Below are 20,837 nucleotides of genomic sequence, written 5' to 3'. Positions count from 1 at the left end.
GCTACTGTCAGAAAAAGAAGGCTTAATATTCAGCATACGCCTGAAGTAAAGGAAATGCTCAGTGCATAGTTGAATTGAGACCAGATAAAGCATGGCTTAGTAATTTTCATTTAAAAACAGAACACACATGTTTACTGATGATGTCAGGACAGTACAGAATTCCCAAACCAGCAGTGGCATATTAAATCCCAAATCAAGCAAACAAACAGACAAGTGAACTGAAAGGACAGGAAAAAGGTTTTCTGACTATAGTAGAGGTCAGGAACACGCTGAAGTAGGGCTGTGCTCCAGCTATGCCAATGATTTTATTTGCTATTTCAAAAACAAATTTTTATTTGTTTGTGCCAATTCCTCTCTGTAAAGCAGAAATAGTACACTTTGTTTTCTACTGTCTCTAACAGTGTTAAGTTCTAAAAGACCACGTGTCTCTATCATGTTCTCATAAACACAGAAATGTGAATCTTTGTGGTAATAGTGTTTACTAGTATGACTTCTTTTGCTACCCTTTCTCTCACCTCTTCAGGCCACAAGTTCCTCAGGGCAAGGACTGTCTTTTACTATGTACAAGAACAAGAGTAAGCACAGCAGGATCCCACTCTTCACAGTGGTTTTTACCTGTGAACACCTTTTCAGACAAACTCACACTAACCGCTTTCTTGAACTTGGACACCAGTGATCCATTTTTCTGATGTTGCTAGAACTCAATTACTGACTCTATATAACAACAATAAAGTAGAACACAACATTATACCCTCCAGGTAAAATTTAAGAATTGGCAAATGTTAGAGATGCTATAAGCAAGAATAAAGATTTGACTCATTTTATTTTAACAGTTTTGGACTTTAAAACTGAAGTTACTCTAAAAGTTACCAGTAATGAAAGAGTACCTGCAAACTTAATGGTAGTTCATGGATTCTCGTGGCCAATGTGCGAATCTCTCGATCAGACAAAATGCCCGACTGGTCCGTATCAACCTCATCAAAGATCTGAGAAATGTTCAGTGGCTGGACTGCACTCATAAGATAGTAGAAATACGAAAAAGCAAACTGCATATCTTCTGAGTGCCGCACTTTGTGAAACGATGTCTTGTCAAACTCGTCTGGAAACCTGTGTAAGAATGTAAACTAATTTAGTACTCCAGTTTCTTAATGTAAAACATTCCTTACCTAAAAACAAATTCTCATCTAGAATTTTAAAAAGGTCCTGAGAAGTCTCCTTATTTTAGCACAATTCATGTTGTAATAAATTCCCTATTACCCTTTTCAAAATACAATTTTAATGAGCAGTCATCAACATATTAGAAATAGCTATAAGCAAAGCATCAACAGAAAGGCAGAATTAACTACAGTTTTACATTATGCCAAACAAAGACATACTCACATATCCTGTAGCTCTTGCATAACAGTGCGGTCAATCATGTGAGGCATGTGAGCAGGGACTTTCCGAGATGTAAATCCAAATTTGCTGTTTAAAAGCTTATTTACATATCGAAGGGAATCAGCAAATGTATCTTTCAGCTGCCTTCCAAAATGTTTACCATCAGTAAAGTATGACATTTGTTTGAGTAACGACTCTTCTTCCTAAAGAGCAGGACAGGCATAAATCAAGGTTACATTACCAAAAAAGACCAAAAACATTGAACACATAGGAAAGAAATGACATTTCAGCCAGGTGCCAACTCTTTCCAATATTTGAAAATGAGAAGAGAAGCTTTGAATATTTTTCTTCATATTCTTTAGTTCTCTCTTTAAAAAGAAAAGACAAAAAGTAATCTTTTCCTTAAAATGTTCATGATTTGAGGAAAAGTAGTCTATAAAAAACACCCACTTCCTTAACATTTGTGCTCCAGCACCTCACACACACAGTCCCTGTTCGCTATCTGATTTATTTGTAATATTGCTCTTTTTTTGCTGATTATTCATTCCCGTTTGATAAACAGAAATGCTATGAGTATAAAGATTCATGCAAAATCCAATCTCAGAAAGAATGAAACAGAAAGCAGCAGCCTTTTAAAAAGCACAGCCTCTTTGCCATTTGGAGTAGTGTAAAGCAGTTGCTACCAACTGAAGCACAGTATCTTCTCTTCTAGAGGTTTTCAAAACTCTGCCAGAATGCTTTGGCTAGAAGCAGAGGAAGCTTCCTACATGTTTTCTTGACATGGTCTGGATATTCAGTTTTGTTGGCAGACATTCAATTTAATTTTTAGAGCCCTAGTACTTACCATTATACATATTTTTTACATTTTTTTAATAGACTGGATCCATATTTGCATAAATGCAAGCAAAACAAAAATTAAGTTTTCTGTTGTAGTGCTATATATGTCTGAACAATAGCACTGTGCCAACATACAACAAATAAAAAGTGACTCCGAGAAAACAGCAGTAGAAAGCAGAAGAGCCATTTCTATTCCCTTTCACCACCTAGCTCAGAGAGAGGCCCAAATCATAAACAAATTCGATTTTATGTGAAAAGTCAAAAGGAGCTTTCAAAAAAATCTCGGTATTTGCCTGAAAGGCAAGACACATTCCAAATTTACAGATCATATTAACATTATTCCACTAGATGCAGAAAGATGCAACTATTGCAATTAAGCAATGATATTAATACACTCACATCAAGAAGGTCTTGGAAATACTTCTTTTTCTCCCATGGTAAAAAGCCTTGGTAACTTCCAGCATAAGACTGTAATTTTCTTCCCACTATCCCCTCCCTTATTTTTGTATCCACCTGCACACGTCCTTTTCCTCCTTCCACTCCCTGTGCGTCTTCTCCAGTATCTAAAATCCCAGTATGTTTTGATTTCTGGGTTTCCCTTAACATGAGCGCATTCAATACTTTTTCTCGAGTTTCATTTTTATTTCCCATGCTCTGGGAAGGAAGTGTGGGTTTAGGCTTTACTTTGTAAAGAGGTTTATTTATGTTAATTGTCACAAAAGTCCCTTTTGTTCCTTTAAGCCTTGAAGGAACATCTTCATTTGGTTTTATTGTTTTTATTTTGCCATAATTTACATCTTTATAAGGCTTCTGCCAGCCAGTACGGTTCTTCTGATCTTCTGAATGATTATGCACGCCCTTCTTTTCCAGGCCTATAATACTCTTTACTGTAGTTAAGAACTGGAAAGGTCTCAGGAGAGCAGCCTTGGATAGGTTAAATCCTTTCTGAGTGATATCACCATTTAGTAGTTTTAAGTCCAGGTTCTGCAGTGCTAGCTGAATATCTTCAGGAAGGAGAGACACGTTTACTGATGGTATTATCACCTCTTCATGTAGAATCTCTTTTGTGCCATTGCGATGTCTCCTGACTCTCGGAAAGCGTTTTTCTTCAGGAATATCCTCAAATATCATTTCAGCTTCTGGTACTGAAGTTACAGTTTTAAAATCAGAGTTGTTTTTTTGCATGGAAGTTGTGTTCAGTTTTGGTTCCTCTCTAGTATCAGCTTCAATAGCTACCTGCATTTTAAACTCTTCATCGTTTTTATTTAGAAACGTAAGGTTAAAATAGATCACAGTTGCATTCATGCCACTATGCATTATGAGGTGGATAGTCTTCCATTTGTTAGCAACTGAAGCATGTCGGATAATTGGATTATCACTATACGAACCCTCAATTCCTTTCTTGGCTATTTCACCGAAGCTGAAGTAGGGCAGACATTCTCCTTTGGGAATAACATAGTAGGTCTGATTAAGCTGAAGTGTCACTTTGTACATCTCTTCAAAGTGATCTGGAAAAAACAAAGAAACAAAAAAATTTGTCAGTTTGCATTGTGACACCTATCTTTTAGTCTTTTTTAACTGTAATACGCCCAGCTAGATTCACTAATTAGTAGAAAGACAGCTTTGTGAAAGAACACTTACTGTAGCTTCTAGTTTCTTGCTCACCTATCTTTAATAATTAATGACTAGACCATACTCAGACATATAAAGCTGCTAGACATTTCAGTGGTAATTCTAAAAGCCAGTTTAATTAATCCCTCTTTCAGTCTCTACCTGAAAAGCCTAAGCAGCTCATTATTACATGTCACTTAAAATTTTTGTATCGGTCATAAGAAACAGGCCCCATTTTGGCCACATTTTAGTAGACTAATGTTACAGCACTTGGTTTCACTACTGCATTGCATCTTGATTTGAAACTTCCAAAATCAGATATGCTGAATCGAACTTCTCCCTCCCACAGCAGAAGACAGATTATCTGTCAACTCTCACATGAACAAAATCTCACTGCCAGCAACAGAATTGCCAGTAATGCATTTGTCTGAGCTGAGATGCAAGGGAGCCTCTACTCTTCCAAACAGGCCAAATTCTTCCATTTCTGCTCCCCTGCCTATAGCAGACAGCACTCTCAATCACTTCATTCACTCCTGCTAGTCTTTCGTATCAAAATAAACTTCAGAGACAACTTGACAGGTGACTGAAAGTAGCCTTTGGCAAGAGCCCAGAGCCAGGCTTGAACTCGTGCTGCCAGCATCAGAGAGGTTCTTTAAATTTCTTAACCATTATGGGCATCATCAAATCAGCTCTATTTGGGTAAAGACTGTTTGCATAGCTGAAATGTAATTTCCCTGTTTAAAATACAAGCCTCCTGGGGCAAGAAGTTTGATGCTCGCTGCTCTGTAGAGTATCAAGCACTCCACCCATGCTTGTTCAATAACGGTTTTATTAAATAAAGCAGCATATAATATTGATTCAGGTTTGGATTAATGAATACAAGAAGCATCTTTTTTCTTCAGCTGCTAGCAGCTCTTTTCCACAACTGTACAGGGCACTTTAGCCCAATCTGAGAGTAGCGATGAACCGAAAAGATCACGCAATTCAAGAGAATCCCTACAGAAAGTTTATCGGCAATGTATTTTACATACCCTGGCCACAGTCACCAGCATCAAATCCACAGGAGAGGACATTGCAGGCCTGATCACAGAATTTGTCTGCTAGCCAGGAATTAGCACAGCCTTGGTTACAGTATGAAACACCACTTATTCCTGCACCAAATTGCCATGGTGGTCCATTCCCGATACCTCCAACTGCACCTCCACCAGCAACATAGCGACTACCCCCACTGTTACCTACAGGGAGACAAAAGAAAAACAAAAAAACCGTCACTCATTTGCAATCCTTATTTCTGAGGAAAGGCATATTTTAAGCCACACTATTGAAGTTACACTGAAGAGTCAAAAACCTTATTTATCACTGGTGAAATGAAAGTGGGGCAAACACTAACTAGACCTCTGTGAATTAGTGTAAAATCTATAGTGTGCACAATCTCACTGTAGAAGTTTAGGAACCAACTTAAAATTGCAACAAAAGTTCCAACATATTTTGTCTTAACTTCAAAAAGGCAGCCAGAAAACTGATCTACTATGTCTCTTGCACTCTTGATTTGACAGCATCCTAGCGGTATCTCTTCCTCAATCCAGAAGTATCACTTCATTTTCCTACCCTGCTGTCCTGAAAATTCGATGTAGGAACTAATGGTCCAGATTCACAGTCCTGTGAGTATTTGGATTCTGAGTCCAAATAATATATTTTAAAATATATAAAACATTTTTAATAGAATATCTATCATAAATAATAATAACAACAACTTGAATTTCAAATACCTTCCTTTCATCTAGTCAAATTTGGCACCCAAAGTAAGTTTTTCATATACTCTACTCTCTGCTGTAATTTTCCACAGAAATTTGTCATTTGCAGGAAATAAGGTTTACATCTGTATGCCAACTTTTTTTTATTATCAAATAAAGCAAATTTTATAGTTACAGAGGATTGATAAATTACAGAATTATTCTTGTAAGAAAAAACAAACAGTTCACTTCTAAATTTAACATTACTGTCTTACCAATGCAATCACCTCCATCCCAATCACACGCTGAGTTATTACAGGCTTTGTCACAGTACCCATCTTTAATCCATGAGCCAGGACATCCCTCAGCACAGTTTGGCACAGGCCAAGTCAAGTAAACCTGGAACGACATTACAGTCTGAGACAAGGACTGGCAAATAGAAGTCAACTGAGCTTGTTTCTTGGAATACAGAGACTTAAAATAACGCCTCCCTGTGTATAGTGCCTTAAGAATTCACAAAACTTTACAAACAGCATTTAAACCCTATCACCTGTGAAGTTAATGTTACCAGTGAACTGATGAATTCCCGAGGCCATACAGCAAGGCAGCAATAGCCAGAAATAGAAAGCAAGACTTCCCAAATCCACTTCCTCAAACCATATTCCAATGCAAATTAATATTTTATCTTTTATCAGATAAGAAGAGGGGACTTAAACTCTGAAATAGCTCTGCAGTTCACTTGTTCTCCTGACTCAAAATGTTTCTTCATTACTAACCAGTCATGAGATAAGAAGCACATGTTGAACATAATCCCTGAAGCATCTGATCCTCTATAACTTAAATAATTCTAAGAATTGCCAAGATAAAAAAAGTGTGTGGGTGTGCGTATTTTCAACTGGGGAGGCATTAAAAACCACACACATTTTCCTTTAGGCCTTACTGTTTCAAGATTTTAGCAGCACATTTCCTACTGATCAGGTTATCACAAACAACATCGCATCTAAGCGTCATCATAACTGAGAAGAATAACTGAAGAACAAAAGAAATGTGCTAACAAGACGATTTTGCAGTTATGTGCCTACATCCTTAAAGATTTAAAACAACTAAAAGCCTTCTAACGTCCTCAAGTATTGAAACAGTAATTTTAGGGTAGCTTAAACTAATTTTGTACAGCCCTTCTGTGTGTGTACACAAGCATGCACACCTGCCTGCATGAAGTGTTTTATTCACTGGTCTCTAGTGTCTTGTGCACTTACTGCTTTAATATCAATAATAAATATAAATCTGTTTTCCTCCATGTCGCTCTTGCAGATCAAGCTGATGGATTAAAACTCTGCTGGTAACCAGAGTCTTTATGCATGACTATTGCTAATGTGTCCTCAGCCTGCTTTTCTTGCTTAACCCCAGTTGTTGATAGTAAGTCTGTTGAAAGACTAAGTTACTTGATGTTCATGATCATGCCACAATGTATCTTTTAGTAAACAATTATATATATGATTATATATAGATTGAGGAAAAGATATTCTGGGTGTCTGGAACAGCAGTAATTAATGATAAACTTAAATATTAGATCAGTTTGAATGTCACCTGACCTCAGTGCTCCTATGGAAGAATTGATTTCTGTTTATTTCCCATAAAGCAAAAAATTTACAAGGGATGGAAGACTGACAGCTGTCAAACATCACATCAGTCTTACCAGTGCTTCAACAGGAAGATGGAAGAATTAGAGAATGACACTGATAAACTAAAGCATGAAGCCTGACAGAAGAACCATTACACCACCAGAAACCTGTGAGTGACTATGAATAAAAGTAGTCAGGCAACCCAAACATCAACGCAGCACACATACAAAAAAAAAAAAAAAAAAAAAAGACAGAGCCCTCCCCACCTTGTACCTTTGCTAACAATTGTCTAGTTCAGAATAATGAACCTTTAGAGGTAAAAGGGGGAGTGAAAGCAAATCTTATATTTGCTTTCCTTCTGAAAGTGGCATTTCTTTGATTTTTATTATATTAGCATAGAAAAGTTTTACATCTACTTCTGGTAAAAAAATCCTTTCACAATGGCTTACCTTTTGACCTTTAGAGTGACTGTAAAAATCATCAGGCCAAACATCCTTCCCAAACATAACATCATCATTGAGATAGATAAACTTCTGAGAGAGACCACTGATACGATGAATGTGACTTTCAATAGCTGGTGAACTGAAGGTAGGCAAGTGACTCACATTCTGAAATATTTCCTAAAAAAAAAAAAAAAAGAAAAAAAAAAAGCCCCAACAACCCCAAACAGTTTCAGAAGGCAAAAATAAATAAAAAACCCCAAACCATAAAAGTACAGGCACATCAGATATATTTGATATTTATCTACTCAAAAAAAGAGATTTATCAGGAACAAGAAAAGAAATGAAAGACAAAAAAGTAAAAACATTTTAGCAAAAAAAACCCCAACAAACCTTTTGCTATCTCATTTTCCCACATAAAACCATTTTCACGTCTGCTGCTTAACTAAGAAACTGCACCTGGCTTAATACAAAGACACAGACTTCTCTTTCACTGGCCACTGGATCAGGCCCATATTTATATATACATATTTATACTTCCCATGCAGTACAGGCTGCACAAAATTTCATGCCAGTTGAACAGGTTCCAACATTCAAAAAGCCAGGATTCTTTCATCTCTTTCAAGTAACCTCACAAGCAGACAGCGACAGAAGTTGAATTAGTATCTTGTTACTACTTAGGTTGCTCAGGGCTCCTATGGCATGTCCAGATACCAAAATTACTCCCAAATTTGTAATAAGAAGCTACTAGAGTATGTTTGTTTCACTTATTCAGGAAGCTTGCAGGATTCCCTTTCTCTTTTTTAATAAGCTTTTTAGAATACACAGCTACTGTTTTTGCAACCATCATCTCAGTTCTGGTAATTGTAATCCATCCTGTCTCAACACAAGCTTATTAGGTTGTTAGTAGTTCTGAGAGACTGTTTTGTATTCAAATTGCATTTTCCTCTGCCCAGGTTTTTTATAAGTAGACTTTATAAGGAAATTAGACATGGGTATACGTTAGCTTAAATCTCAGTATTTGGGAGAAGACTAAATGAAGGCTTCATACATTTTCAGTTATCTGCTTAACCAAAATACAATGGCATACTGGGGTTTAACAAAACCATGGATGAGACAGGGAAGAGGTGGTCACTTCTACCTTCCAAATAAATGCAGCCTTTAGCTGAAAGGGCATAACTTAGAAACAAACATAGAATCTTTACTAGTAGCACTTTCATGCTGGTATTTTTGTTTGTTTCAGGTTTTTGGCAGGTTTTTTTTGTTTGGCTTTTACCTGATGTGTCACTATGGTTATCCGAGGATTATCCAGGTTAAGCCAGGAAGGAATCTGCCCATTAGTGACGATGAAAATGTGTCGTACCCAAGGGGCATGCCTCTCTATTGATCGTAATGAGTATCTCAGCTCTTCATTATCTTCAAAACGGCTGGCAGAAATATCTTCATCCTGTTTAGACTATGAAAAGAAAGAATCCTTTGTTAGATTTTTAGATAGAACATTCAAGTTCTGATGCAGCTAGATAACAACAGTGTGCTTTAGCATGTGGGTGCATAAGCAAAATAAAAAGTATATTAATCAAGTACCATTATTCTTCTGAATTATCAAGGTGAACAATACAAACTTTGACATCTATGGCTGACCACCTGGTATCATTAGGATGTCTGCTGATCAAACTGCAAGATGACAGTGCCTTGTGTGATCCTGGCTGTTGAAGAAAGAACCTCAGAAACCACACATCCTCCTGTTCTCCTGGATTATTAGTCTCATTTCCTGATCTTTATCAAAAGCCAAGTGGCATTTCAAATCCATAACATCACCTTTTGGAAATTCAGTTTTAAGAGGCTGAGGCCTTCCAAGTACATTGTGTCATAAGCCGTATATGTCACCTAATACAGATACACTAGAAGTGTCATGATGTAGCAGCTCTTCAATTATCCCGTTATTAACAAAACTGAGCCTAATATTCACTATCAAATACCTAAATGTTTCTATATGTTTTTGTTAAAAAGACAACATTTTAATTAGAAGCTCTTCAAGTAAGTAACAAAATTAGGTTACATGACACCTTAACATATGTTTCTTTTCCAATTTATTAGAACTTAATGACCTCTTCTAAGAACAACAATTAAGGCTGCCTAAAAGGAGTATTTCTAAAAGAAGTATGCCCAACTAAAACAGGAAACTCAAGAAAAAGAACACTTAACAATTACCATTTTCACTGCAGATTCTACACACTGTAAATAAGTCTCCTTTTCTAGTATGTACAGTAACACAGCTTACACATTCTCAAAAACATAACTGAAAACATTCCAGCAACACTAGCATCCATTGGCTAGGTATAATATATGCGTATAAATAACACGTAATTTCAACATGGAAAGTATAAAGTTTGAGTTCAGGGTTTGTATTAAGAAGGAAAGTTCCCCAAAAGCCAGGTTCACAGGATATAAAGACAGACTGCAAGCTTTACTGGAGATGGCACATTTACTTTACCCGTGCCACTTGATATTCACTGTAAAATTAAATTCTAGCAGGACAAAGCCACCAAGATTTTAGAAGATCTTATCTTGACACAGACATCCTGTTATTTTATTTCCTTTTGCTAAACCAAACATCTTTGCTTGTATTAAAAACATTCAAAGTAAACCTCCTTTCCTTACAGACATCTGCATTTCAGGTCTTCAAAATTTTTGGAAAAGAAGCCGTTAACATTTGCTCAGCATATACGATGCTGCAAAGCAACAATGTCTAAGAAACAAATTGGAAAAGAGATAATCATGTTTGTTAATAAAGCCCTCTGTCTCTCCCCACAAGAAGCCTGCTTATCTGCCAGTCAGTATCAGTTAAGCCTTTCAGGAGTTTACTGCGCACAGCTTTATCAGAATGTATGCAGAGGGCAAAATTTTTCACTTAGTGGAGAACATGAAAATTTCAATTGAATGTCACTCAGATCCTTCTTCCTCCTTGATTTCAGGATTTGACAGTGTTCTCGTGATGTTTTCTTACAACATCATAAATACTGGATTCTTAGCACTTCCAAGCTTCTGGAAGAAATCCCATGTTCCTAGTCATTGTATAGTCAGCCTCTACTCACAGTTTAAATACTGCAACCTTTACATGCTGTAACAGAATTTACCTACCTGACTGACAGAGCTGAGGTCCCATAGTAAATAAGCAGGATTAAGTGTCAGTTCCTTCCCATCTATAGTCATGTTCTTCTTTGCTTGCTTGCTCAGTTCTTGGAAACCCTTAGGGTTATTCAGTTGCAAGAGAGCCACGCTGGCTTCTGAATAAAGCTGCAACTATACAAGCAGAGAAAATAATTTCTGGCATGTACCAACAACAGCACTCTTCCTTTGCCAATTCCATCTTTTTGTTGTATCTTTCTTACTAGAGTTACTAATAGGAATAACTGGAAAACAATTTTTAAAAGAACTACAATTTTGTAAGAACATAAAAAGGGGTAGCAAAATGGGAAATTAAAAACATTTAAAGATACAGAACATTTCTAAATGCTTAATTTTCACTTTCCAAAGAATATTTCTCTTTATACAACAATCCAGCAACAGTAAAGCTGTCCATGTTATAAATATTTCTGGAGTAATTGACTAGTAAGTCCCCATCCATTCCTTCCCTCTCCCCAATAATAAAATTCATATTTTATTACAACTTTATTGTATGACTGAAAGAATCATACTTTTTTTCTGTCTTAAGTCATGCTTTTCTCAGAAAATTAAGGCCAGCAATTCATCGTTGCTGTCAGAAGCGTGAAATTTTCAGAATGGTTTACAGATCAACCTACAGCTCAGAAATCTGAGATACAAAGGGCTCCAGAACTAATCCATGTGGGTCTCCAAGTCCTTAATGATGGTTGCCAATATGCTGTTAAGGTCATTTCTTAGTTGGGGACTGTTTGATCTGTTTGCTGTTTTTATCTCTTGCCACTAGTAAGTCTGTATATCAGATTTCATAATGCACAGGATAAGAAGGGGCTCACACTACATGCCCTCTTTAACAACTAGTATAGCTTCAGATTGCAGGGCATCAAAACATTTCACTAGAAATATAGCATAACCCAATAAATTGCTGTGTTTACCATATGAAGTAGCGTGAGCTAAACAAGCTAAAAACAGAACTGCACTTTGATTCTCCAAATGCATGAGAATAAATGCAGTTAATCATTAACAATATTTATTAGCTGCTATGCTTAATTTTTGTGCCTTCATGCAATGTAAGACAAATAAGCATGTCTACCAGATTTTCAGTTGCATAACACACATAAAAGCAATTCATAAGTTAACAAAATTTGAATATTGTCATGTTTGAAAACAGCAAAACCATCACAGTTTATTTCATAATAACCTTAAGTGATTTTTTCTCTTTATTTTTATTAAGTCTGACCCTTTCTGCTCATTTTAAAACACTTGTCCCAGAGTTAGCACCCTTCCCTTAGCAAGGCCAGCTGTCCTACTTGTGACATTTTAAAGCTGTTGATGCTTTGACTCATATGCTATTTGAGATCTTTCAATCTGACTTATGAGGCCTGCCATTAGAAAAATCTGATAAATCTCAGACCTTCCAGGGAATCATCTGAACCTACGGGTGGAAAGGATGGCTTCAGTAGCTAAATGGCTGAGGTATCGTTACGGACTGCAGCTAGCAACCTCCAAAAATATCGATATCGAAATGCTACAGATTGCAAAGCTGCCATGGGTGTATGTGCTTTATTTAGGAATACAACAGTGTCACACAGTCTCTTAGAATCTGTCATTTAAAACATACATACAACAAACAAAAAATACTACCATTCTAGAGCTTTGAAAGCATTTAGAGAACATTTAGTTTCTCTTTAACTTGTTTCCAAAGTCAACCTGTTCTACAGATTCCTAACTAGATTTATTACAAACACTTCCCCTTCCCCCCACTAACACAGCATATATGCTCTAGGTTTTTAAATATGTAACAGTCCAAGCACAAAAAAAGAAGTAGTGGAAAAATGTCCTCCACTGTTTAGCATCAGCATTAAGATAACCCCTGCATTGAACAGATTATTTTTATTACATCAGTATTTTTTTCCACCAGTACGTTTTTTAAGAAACAAGTCTTTTCATAAGCAGAGCTATCAATAAAGTTAAATTTCAATGAAGTTATCTGGTGACATAACTAACTAGATTCTAATAAATTGCAAGCTCTGCTCAGAGCATTTTGTTGCTGGTATATTCAAAATGGAATTCTCCCCTGGCAGATTTTCTGATGTCTCACAGGTATTATCCTCTTCTCAGTGGAAATGCATGCAACGGCCCATTCCCTTGAAATATTATCTTCTAGAGATCATCTTCCACCTGACAAAACAGGCCAGCAGATCTAAAGGTATTGTGAAAACAGAACAGAAGAACAAGCAGGTAGATGTACAGAGTCAGCGTAATCATGCGAGCCTCGGCTTCTAAGACAAGCAGGCTGAAAAGGCGCCGTGCAGGCACAGGTACAGACTGCCACCCGTGCACATTTATATTGTGCACTTGAAAACGAGACAGGAAAACTGCATTCTCCCTACAAGGTAACTGTAAATGCAGGTCTCCTTTGGAGCCAGCATGTTTGGCAATGCTTAGACTTACTAGACTAAGCCACCCCATGCAGAAGTAAATTTTCATTTCCACATTCTGAAGGAAAAAGGCCTAAAAAGCAGATTTTTTTTCTGAGGTGGAACTTGGAGTCTTAACCAGTGTATAAATTATTACATTTTATCTTCTTAACGGCCAAAGCTGATTGTTAAGGAAATGAGATGCCCCTTTTTTCACACTCCAGTATGAATATTGGGATAACTCATGTAGCAAGGGAAGGAGGAAGCATGTATTGTGTTAGAGTTACAAAAGCTTTACAAGTAGAAATACTGTTGTCTTTACAAATTTATCAAGCTCCCTTTATAAGGTAACTAACAGGAGGGTCATCTCAGAGCCAAAAGTAATGCAATACCTCAGGGTTGTTTTTTTTTTCCTACAAAGCTTACTTATTACATCTGTGTGAACATACAACACCAACTCCTGAAGCCACCTGTCTGCTCCATCAACACTGACAAGAGCAGCAGTAAAAATCCTAGGGCTTCCACCCTCAAGGCAGTGAGGACAGCAAACACTCAGCATCGCCATGCCGCCAGGTTCCCACGTGGATGTTCTTCCATTAGTAAGACAAGGTCATTTAAAGACACTTAACAGTCCTTAGTTTTCAACATAACTTGTCCATATATGTGTACATGTGTGCATATGCAGATTAAAGAGGAAACAGTATTTTGCAGAGGAAGATCTGCAAGCTCTTAGTTTTCCCTGAAGCAATCAGGATATTAAATCTTGAAGGATAAATAGTCACCTCTCTCCAAAAATTTTCACACTACTGTATGCTATTTCAGTGAAAAAGTGTTAGCATGATAGTGTCAAAAAACAAAATCAGAGAAATCAAACCCCCTTGCTTTCAATCCTTCCCTTGCCAGTCTTTTCATCACTACCTAGTTTAAGTCACAAGCATCTCTTTTAGGCTGAATAATGATAGTTTTCTTTAGAAGTGCAGGTAAGGAGGGGTAAGCAAAAGTGAAAAGAAATTTTCAGTTGTTGTTCTTCAAGTATAGGTAACATTTCTAAAGGCTTTAAAGAAATATAGCTTAGCAGCAGGCAGCTACACAACCAAAGTAACACCTCCATCTAGTGGCTTACTAATGCACCATTAAGAAAGCATGGAAAATAAAAAGCAGCCAAATACAATTTTCAACCACATCTGTCATAACACACAGAACTTAGAACAATAATCAGCAGACACACTGCTGCTTACCTTTCACATCTGGAAATAAACTTCCATATCATTACATTACAGTGCAGGTGATAAGTACAAAAATTCAGTAGACCGTAACATACATAATTCACCTTAGAAAGTGATTCATTATATATTAAATCTTCACAATTTAACCCCCCTCTAGTTGAGCTCAGCTACTTTTCTCAGAGATTTTTAGTCTTTTGAAACAAGAAACACATGACCCAGATGTCTGAGCAATTTTTGGTCCTCTCTGGATTCAGAAGTGCTTTCAATCAAACAAACTAAAGCGATCCAATTAAAGCAGCATTACCAACATTCAACACAAATTCACCAACAGCTACACTCCTCCCTTTCCTACCTTCTAATAGCAGCATTGTTGAAGTTGGGGGGGGGATGTTGTTTGTGGGTTTTTTGTTTGGTTTTTTTTTTTTTTTCCTTCCAGCATTATGCTAAGAAACAGTCACTTATAGCATGCAGAAACCCTTTAAGCATCAGGAGGTGGCTATGAGACACAAGTCTAGCCTCAGGTGCAAGTTTCTTCTCCACCAAGCATCTCACAGACTTTAGATGCCAGAAGTGATAACAGCAGAGGAATTGCTGCAAATTTCAGTGGAGACTGTAAACAACCAACCTTTCTGCTACTTAACTGCAGCATTAATCTAGCATCTCTCTCCTTGGTAAGAAGGAAACCACACTGGGTTATGTTTACCATAACCACCTACCTACAACTTCCACTGAATGAAGAACTGATTCTGAGCTAGGATCTTAGTAAATGCTTCTACAGAAACAACCTCATCCACACTTCATATGTAAAAAATTTTATCCTTGTAAATAAAACATTTCTTACATTTACATACATATATTCCATTGTAGGAATAAACTGCTCCTATCAAGAGTAGGGAACTGGTTGGGGAAGAATCTGCTGCTATGACCACACAGAGTACAATAATCCAAATTTAATTGTTCTAAAGCATCCACCACCAGGAAAAGTAACACATACAGCAATGATGACTGGATTGAGAAACTGCAGAATGCTGTGGATACCTGAGAAGAAAAATGTGTGTACACAGAGATGTGCTTAACTAAATTGCAGGAGCTCTTAGGAACAGGTAACAAACTGATCACAAAGGTAATGTTTACACAAAGATAAGAACACACCAAGGATGAGAACCAGCACAAACAGAAAGATTTGCGATCAACTGGATAACGCATTACTGACAACAAAGAGAAAAAAACCCCACAAGACAGTAAGAAAAAATCATGTAGAAAGATAATAAGCATGGGATGTCGCTTCCATTAAAAAAAAAAAAAAAAAAAGAGATAGAGACATATCTAAGACACCCCAGAGATGCAGCCTTTATGTTCATCTGGACAGCAATGCAAAACCACAGAGAAACTACAGCATAAGAGTTAAGAGTTAAGCTAGTGATCAGCTTGGATGCAGACAATAGATTAGCCAGCTGCTTGGACGTGAGAAGCAGAGCACATGAAGTATCCTTCCATCATATTTTTTGTTGGACTAATCCTGCTAGGAGATCCTACTGGAATGGAAAAAAGACGATGAAAGGGATCATCTGATGAAATGGAAAAAAGATGACTGCAATCAAAAAATTAAGGTCCAGGCAGAATCACTCCACAAGTCTTAAAGCCACAAGATAATAAAAACCAGCAGATGGCTCAAAAGTAATTAGGAGAAATCTGGGTAGGTCGTTCTTCCAAGGTGTCCATGAAAGATGGAAGGTCTCTATTACAGCACAAGAGAGAGAGGCTAGTCTAAGAATAAAGTCTGTTGCTTGACAGATTTACAGCAGAAATTCTAGAGAGAATTATGAACTTCTCAGTGCTGGAAACAAAAATCCACACCGGAGTATTAAGGAGAAAAAGCATCAACACTGACTCAAACAACAGTTAGATAGCACAATTAGAGGAATAACCACAACTAATGAAATTAGAAAGTGCCTGGGGAGAGCTGGGGAACAAAATAAGAAAAAAAAAGAAAAAAATTCCCACAACAGGTATTCTTATTCTAAAAGAAGTATGTTTTAGCAGCAGAAATATTAGTACAAGCCACTACACCAGACATCAGAGGGAAGAAGAGAAGGTGGTAGAACACCAAGGACAGAGAGATACTGAAGCGTCCAAGACAGACATAAAAGTTACTCTGACAAAGGAACACCAAGCGTCAACCACACAAGGCACCAGAACCTTAAAAAAAAAAAAAAGAAAGAAAAAGAAAAGTAGGGTACTATGGATAAAAACTTAAGTCAAAATCATTTTGGAAAAAGAGCATGAAGCAACATCTGCTGAGAGACAGAGAATGAAATTCCAAATATTGTTTGAGGGGGGGGACGTTCCTCAGAACTAAGTTACTATGAGAGCTTATATTGATGATGTTCAACCAGAGAACAAACATTGCCTAGGATGGTGCTCCAATATATTCCCTGATGTGGAAGCAGACAGATTTCTTTTCCACCAAATAATCTCTGAACTGATAGAGGCACTATTATTTCAGATACCAATTTGGTAATTAATGAGAAAGTTACAGAAGAGCTGCTCCTAGATAATAACCCTGGGTCAGGAAAACATAAGCTAATTGATTTTTAATTGAATTTACTAAATTTCTTGAATGCTAAAGGGCAAGTTTACAATGAAAAGAGCTGGCAATTGAGGTCAAAGGTATTCTGAGCTCTTCAGCTCCATTAAGTCAAATGTGTTAAAACTACCAGGAACCTGTAACTTAAGCTGTCGTGAGGGAACTAGAAAAGGCTCCAAACCCAAATGGACCTGCACTCGAAGATTCTTCAGATGACTCAATGTCAGGAAGCATTCAACCAACAACACTCCTTATGCAAACTTGAAATGAAGAACCTAGCATCTTGGACAGCAAAACTGAAGTGCCATCTCCTGTTGGATAACAATCTCATTTCTCTAGAGTAAACACCATTTCTTTAAAGCAATTAATACCCACAGCATATTAAAAAAAAAAAAAAGCAGAGACTGGCAGATTGACCATAGGAATATTCACTGCTATTTAACCAATATGCCAATAAGAAACAGAAGGAAGGATGCCTTGGCCACACCAAAGCACATTTGCCGTCACTCGCCCAATCTAACAAGATTCATGGTAGCAAGAGAAAATTTTTATGAAGAGCACCAATACACAGCAGTGGAAGGATGCAAGGGAGGTGACACAGATACACTGGCAACGCTGTTTGCAAGGAGCATAATCTAGTACACAGCAAGTCTCTGACTGTCTGCTGGCCTTCGGTTAGCTATGTACTATGTATTTTTCACTGTGTAAAAAGTTCTGGTGATGCCTCCTTTAAAATGCTGTACAAAATTCCAGTCAATGGTGTTGAAGGCAGACGAATCCACAATGGAAGTGGCAGGGAAGGGCTGTCAGAAGGATGAGAGGAATGGAGAGCCAATGCTGTGGGATGAGCACTGCCTGATTAACTTAGTAAAAGCCGTAGCCACTCTTTATGAATACACCAGAGATGTAAACAAAGGCAAAAGAGCTATTTAAGCTTTAATAACCGTTTAAGAGCTCTATTAAGCTGTTCAAGCACCTGTAGGAAGAGAGGTACAAATTTGTTTACTTCGGAAGGTTTCTACCATTAGTGAGATTCTAAGACAGCCTGTTAACACAAGTTGAGATAAGAAAGAAGAAATTCAGCTTGCATTAAGTTGGAGTGTGACCAGCTGATAAAAGGGGTTACACAATATAATTTCTGCAATAGCAGAATACATGATTTGTTAACGCAGCCTTCCAAAAAAAGACAAGGAAAGGAAGTCATGCTCATTCAAGCACCAAGAACAAGCCATAAAGTTAATTAGCAAATCCTACAGTTGGGCCTCAAAGACATTACCTATAGATTGACATTCCTTTACCCCTGCTAACTCCTCCACAAACTCCCTGGCCTCAGCCCCTTTCACACCACCAAGCACATCTCTCTCCAATACACGAGCCAATGATTTTCACAGACTGTTGAAACTTTTACCTATCTGTTAAACCTGGCTATAAATGGAAAAGGTGTCCAAATGGCAGGGAAGAATAGAAGGCATGAAATACTAACGGATGTCTCATAAGTTGTGATCTACTGTTGCCTTGCAGATGGGTAAGTTGAAGTCCAACTTGCTCAAGACCATACAGAGTACTTGGCAGAGAGAAATACAGCATTCAGCTGTGAAACAATCCAGTGTTGTTACTATTAAGATAATTCTTCTAAAAGTAAAGAGGAAAGAAAAAAGCTAAGAAGCTACATAAACAAAATTCTGCCACATTAAACAAGCCAGTGATATAGCATACTTCAGCAAGACAACAGCCTATAGCAAATGTCTGAGAGAAACTGATAAGACTGGTAATTTTTAATCAGTTGCAGGCTAGCAAATCTAATGCCCAATAACTTGCAGTCACAGAACGGACAATTGGTCTTTTGAGGGCAACTGGTTGAGTCACTGTTTACTACTCTTCACAATTCAAGAAAACAGAGTCACACAGAAAAACAGTTTACTATCAGAAACATCCTAAGTCTCCTAGGTGGGTGATATCCTGTATGGGAACCATACCAAAAAACTAATACCACTAAGTCACTCTCTCCTCCAGACCCTTACCAGTTTTACTTTAGAGGCCAGGCTCTCCGGTAGTTTTGTTCGCAGTTGATTTGTTTCTTTGAATGTAGCTGGAAAACCACTAAGGAAGGCCAAGTCTTGCATTAATACTAGACCTGGAACTTCTTTGTCTGTGGTCTAAAAACAATAAAACAGGGTATAAAGACTTTTTTAAACTTACAGTAATTAACATTTATGTGTCAATCCTTCATCGGGTGACAGATTTAATATCATATATTTTGCCACTTAACCTGAGCTTCAAAATTGAAATAAGGGTTATTTTAAAAGGTTTCACTTCTTACTGTATGTGAGTTATGGAAAGAGAGTAGCACAGAAACACTTTCTAAATATGTACAAAAAGTTTAACATAGACGAAATGTAATCAACAGATTTTAAAAGTACGTACCAAGTAACCCCTCCATACTATCTGTTTGCTGTTGTCTTTTAACATTCCAGAATGAGCAGCTTCAACTAGAATATATAAAATGCATTCCAAATCAAAAAATGCATGTAATTTCTTTTGTATATTCTAGTAACTAAGATATACTCTTGCAAATTAAAAAGATTTGGATATTTATGGCGTGAAGAGTTGTCTTTATAACTGGTAAATAATTCTTGGTGGTAAAATAAACACCACTGGTTGGGCTAGTGGGTGGTAGTGGTCAGGCACTAGACATTAAAATAAACAGCTCATACCTGCTCCCACATCCTACTTATATATGTTGAACACATAGATAAGTTTATTTTAAGGTATGTAATCCTTTGAGCAAGGGCAGAACTTATTGCACAATATTCAAACTAGACTTCACAGCAATTAAGAGGATTTCTAAAACTAATCTTCCTTGGTCTAAACCTCAGCCTTCTGAGTTTATCAGTGCAACACAAATATTCAGGTATCAAATCTGTTTTACAATAGTCTTCTGAAGCATGGAACTCTAATCATTGGTAATCAGTTGCCTGGGAGGTAAGCAAACAGTATTATTAATGTCATCATTTAGAGGAACAGACTGAGGGCAAGAGATGCTGAATGACTTGCTAAAGTCAAACAGAAAATTAGTGGCAGAGTCAGTATTGGAGAAAAAAACCCAACAAACCCTAATTCAAAGCAACTTACTAAAAAGCTTCCTCTAGAATACTAGCTGGAATCTGACAAATAGGTTCTTACCATCCTTAGGGCTATCAAAAACAATTACTGTCACATTGGTAGAAGGATTTTTTGGTTTTGCTACAAAGAACATATTGTTAGCAGCTTGTAAAGCAGGGTGAACGGATGGCAGGTCTTTCAGTGTGACATTGGTAGGCAGCGCAGGATCCAGGACAAGCATTGGCACTTTGATGCAGTGCGTCAGCAAACACTCCAGTTGCTTCTCACTACAGCAAAATACCAAAGGTGTATATATATAAAAAACACTAGTAGAAAAATTACGACAAAAATCAGTGTCAGATGCAATGAGAGATGTTCTGTAAAATCTGATCAATTATTTCTAACATCAGCTGGGGCAGGGCAAAATTACTAAGAGCATGCTTATTTTGCTGCAGAAGGCATATACCTGACTGCTACAGTTTAGTTCATTCCCACAAGTGTTTTTCAAAAGTTTCCAAGATTACAAGTTTGCCCACAGAGGAGACCTTATAAAGATCTCTAACTAGCAGAATGACCAAGCAAAATGAGTAATAGGACAAACCAGGCCCCGTCACTTCCTGGCAGCAGAGACACAAGAGGTTTTGCCCCACCACAAACCATTATTTGCAGTGCCATGTATACAAATGGCAGGCGAAAGCATGCTTTTGTATTATATAACTC

The 20,837-nt window shown here is 37.3% G+C and overlaps 1 protein-coding gene across 7 annotated transcripts in view; it reads right to left on the bottom strand.

The window, feature by feature from the left end:
* GNPTAB (N-acetylglucosamine-1-phosphate transferase subunits alpha and beta) overlaps positions 1 to 20,837 on the bottom strand; it is a 45,470-nt gene that overhangs the window by 12,082 nt on the left and 12,551 nt on the right. For 6 of the 7 annotated variants that reach the window (XR_012835752.1, XM_075754927.1, XM_075754919.1 and 3 more), the window contains 11 exons: positions 20,199 to 20,404; positions 19,440 to 19,504; positions 19,037 to 19,171; positions 10,762 to 10,923; positions 8,897 to 9,076; positions 7,630 to 7,800; positions 5,834 to 5,957; positions 4,857 to 5,060; positions 2,614 to 3,722; positions 1,381 to 1,580; positions 888 to 1,107 (listed from right to left, as the gene is read on the bottom strand). Coding sequence is in view for 6 of the 7 variants with exons in the window: in XM_075754927.1 (XP_075611042.1) it covers positions 888 to 1,107; positions 1,381 to 1,580; positions 2,614 to 3,722; positions 4,857 to 5,060; positions 5,834 to 5,957; positions 7,630 to 7,800; positions 8,897 to 9,076; positions 10,762 to 10,923; positions 19,037 to 19,171; positions 19,440 to 19,504; positions 20,199 to 20,404 (2,776 nt within the window). In the remaining variant the exon portion in view is untranslated. The remainder of the gene's footprint in view (positions 1 to 887; positions 1,108 to 1,380; positions 1,581 to 2,613; positions 3,723 to 4,856; positions 5,061 to 5,833; positions 5,958 to 7,629; positions 7,801 to 8,896; positions 9,077 to 10,761; positions 10,924 to 19,036; positions 19,172 to 19,439; positions 19,505 to 20,198; positions 20,405 to 20,837) is intronic. The other variant, XM_075754891.1, reaches the window with a different exon arrangement.

This window comes from Balearica regulorum, chromosome 1 (assembly GCF_011004875.1).
Source record: "Balearica regulorum gibbericeps isolate bBalReg1 chromosome 1, bBalReg1.pri, whole genome shotgun sequence".
Lineage (NCBI taxonomy): Eukaryota > Metazoa > Chordata > Aves > Gruiformes > Gruidae > Balearica > Balearica regulorum.
This window is presented reverse-complemented; position numbering and strand designations above follow the sequence as displayed.